We start from the raw sequence: 1,857 nt of genomic DNA, 5'->3' as shown, positions 1-1,857 counted from the left end.
CAATAAAGTACCAAACTTAAGGCTAGTATCATTTGAGACATAATAATCTCCCACGCTAATAAAGTTCATGGTCTTGAAGTCGGACTGGCGGTTTACGTGCCCTTCCTGATCGTCTTACGGGCTCGGGTTGTCGTTCGGCGTCCTGTTGTGGATGTACCACCTCCTGTCTTTCGGCTTGTTGCTGTGGAGCTATGTGCGGAGCTACTCGACGCTCGCTGATTATCTCGTTTGGTAGTTTCTGTTTTCTCTCTATTACCGTAGTTTCTTTGCGATCCTCGACGTTAGTTACGCTTGATTTATAAAGTTGGTTTATGTGTCTCTTGAGGGTATAGCCATTATCTAATTCAACTTGATAATGTAACTTCCCGGACTTTTCTGTAACTACGCCGAATTTCCATGTTCCATAGGTGACGACGTTGCTTCGCCGTAGTGTACGGGTTTAATAGCATCTAACCTGGTTCGAGTTTTCCGCCCCAGGTAAATTTCCGCGGGAGTTTTGTTATTTTCTAAAGGTGTGATTCGATAACGGCTTACAATTTCTTGGACCTTCTTGCGCATTGGTATGTTAACGTGCTGCATTGCTTCGAGTTTGTTCTTCAGCGTTTGGATGTGTCTTTCCGCTAGACCGTTCGTAGCTGGGTGTCCTGGTGCGATAAATTTTTGAACGATGCCGTTACTTTGGCAGAATAATCTGAACGATTTGCTTTGAAAAATTGTAGCGTTGTCGGAGACTAGCACTTGTGGCAGTCCATGTGTTGAAAATATATCTTCTAATAAATCGATCGTGCTCTCGGACGTGGGTGCATTCTTGATTACCCTTATCTCCGGCCATTTTGATTTTGCGTCGATGAGAACGACGAAAAAATGATTTTGAAATGGACCAGCATAGTCCATGTGAACCCTTTCAAAATTTTCTTGCGGCTGTTCCCAACTATGAGTGGTTATTTGTGCTGGATCCTTTCGGACCATCGCGCAGTCATGGCACGATTTTACTAAGTTTTCTATATCTGCATCGATGCCTTTCCAGTAGCAATATCGCCGAGCCATTTGTTTCATTTTCACGATTCCCAAATGTGTGTAGTGCAACTCTTTTAGGATTTCGCCACGCAGGGACTTTGGAATCATTACCCTTTGGCCCTTCAATACAATATCACTTTGTATGGTGTATTCCGGATCTTGAATTTTACCATTTATCAATTTCGTTCTCAATTCAGCTAGCTCCGGGTCATTTCCGGTTTCTTTTGCAATAGATATTGCCGTAACTATGTTGGTGGATATTGTATTTACTGTTTCTATTTGTATTGCATTCACTTCGTCATCTAGAAAATATGTGAATCTATTCGACGAGTCTTTTGCTGGTGCTCTAGACAAACAATCGACGTGTGTAATCAGTTCTGATTCCCGATGCTTCATTTTATAATTAAAACCTTGAAGAAAAGAGGCGTAACGTAGTAGTCGAGCCGATGTCATTGCCGGAATTTTTTCGCTCTGATGCAGAATTCGAGAAAGGGGTCGATTATCTGTGACTAATGTAAATTCTCTTGCATACAAATATTGAAAAAATTTGTCAACTGCGAATATTATTGCTAGCGCTTCGCGATCTAACTGACTATAATTTTGTTCTGCTTTAGTTAACGCTCGTGAGATAAATGATACCGGTCATTCGACCCCATTTTCTTCATGCGCCAGCACTGCCACAATGCCCGTAGGGCTAGCATCACACGTCAAAACCACAGGCAAATCTGCATCATACGGCCTCAAAACTCTATCGGTTAGAATTTCGCGCTTAAGTCTTTCGAACGAGGATTGACATTCCTCGGACCATTTAAATTTTGTATTTTTGGATAGTAGCTTCCT

At 42.1% G+C, this 1,857-nt stretch overlaps 1 protein-coding gene across 1 annotated transcript; it reads right to left on the bottom strand.

Moving 5' to 3' along the window:
- Positions 1-381: 381 nt before the first annotated feature.
- LOC118757082 (uncharacterized protein K02A2.6-like) lies at positions 382-1,413 on the bottom strand. The gene has a single exon (XM_036491817.1). It carries the CDS (start codon positions 1,411-1,413, stop codon positions 382-384), a length of 1,032 nt encoding a protein of 343 aa, XP_036347710.1.
- Between the last annotated feature and the right edge of the window lie 444 nt (positions 1,414-1,857).

Source organism: Rhagoletis pomonella, unplaced genomic scaffold, assembly GCF_013731165.1.
Source record: "Rhagoletis pomonella isolate Grant_MI unplaced genomic scaffold, Rhpom_1.0 Rhpom_scaffold_14162, whole genome shotgun sequence".
In the NCBI taxonomy this organism is placed as follows: domain Eukaryota; kingdom Metazoa; phylum Arthropoda; class Insecta; order Diptera; family Tephritidae; genus Rhagoletis; species Rhagoletis pomonella.
This window is presented reverse-complemented; position numbering and strand designations above follow the sequence as displayed.

Excerpts from the sequence above, each read along its gene's own strand:
- LOC118757082 (XM_036491817.1), bottom strand. The coding sequence starts at position 1,413 with ATGAAGCATCGGGAATCAGAACTGATTACACACGTCGATTGTTTGTCT.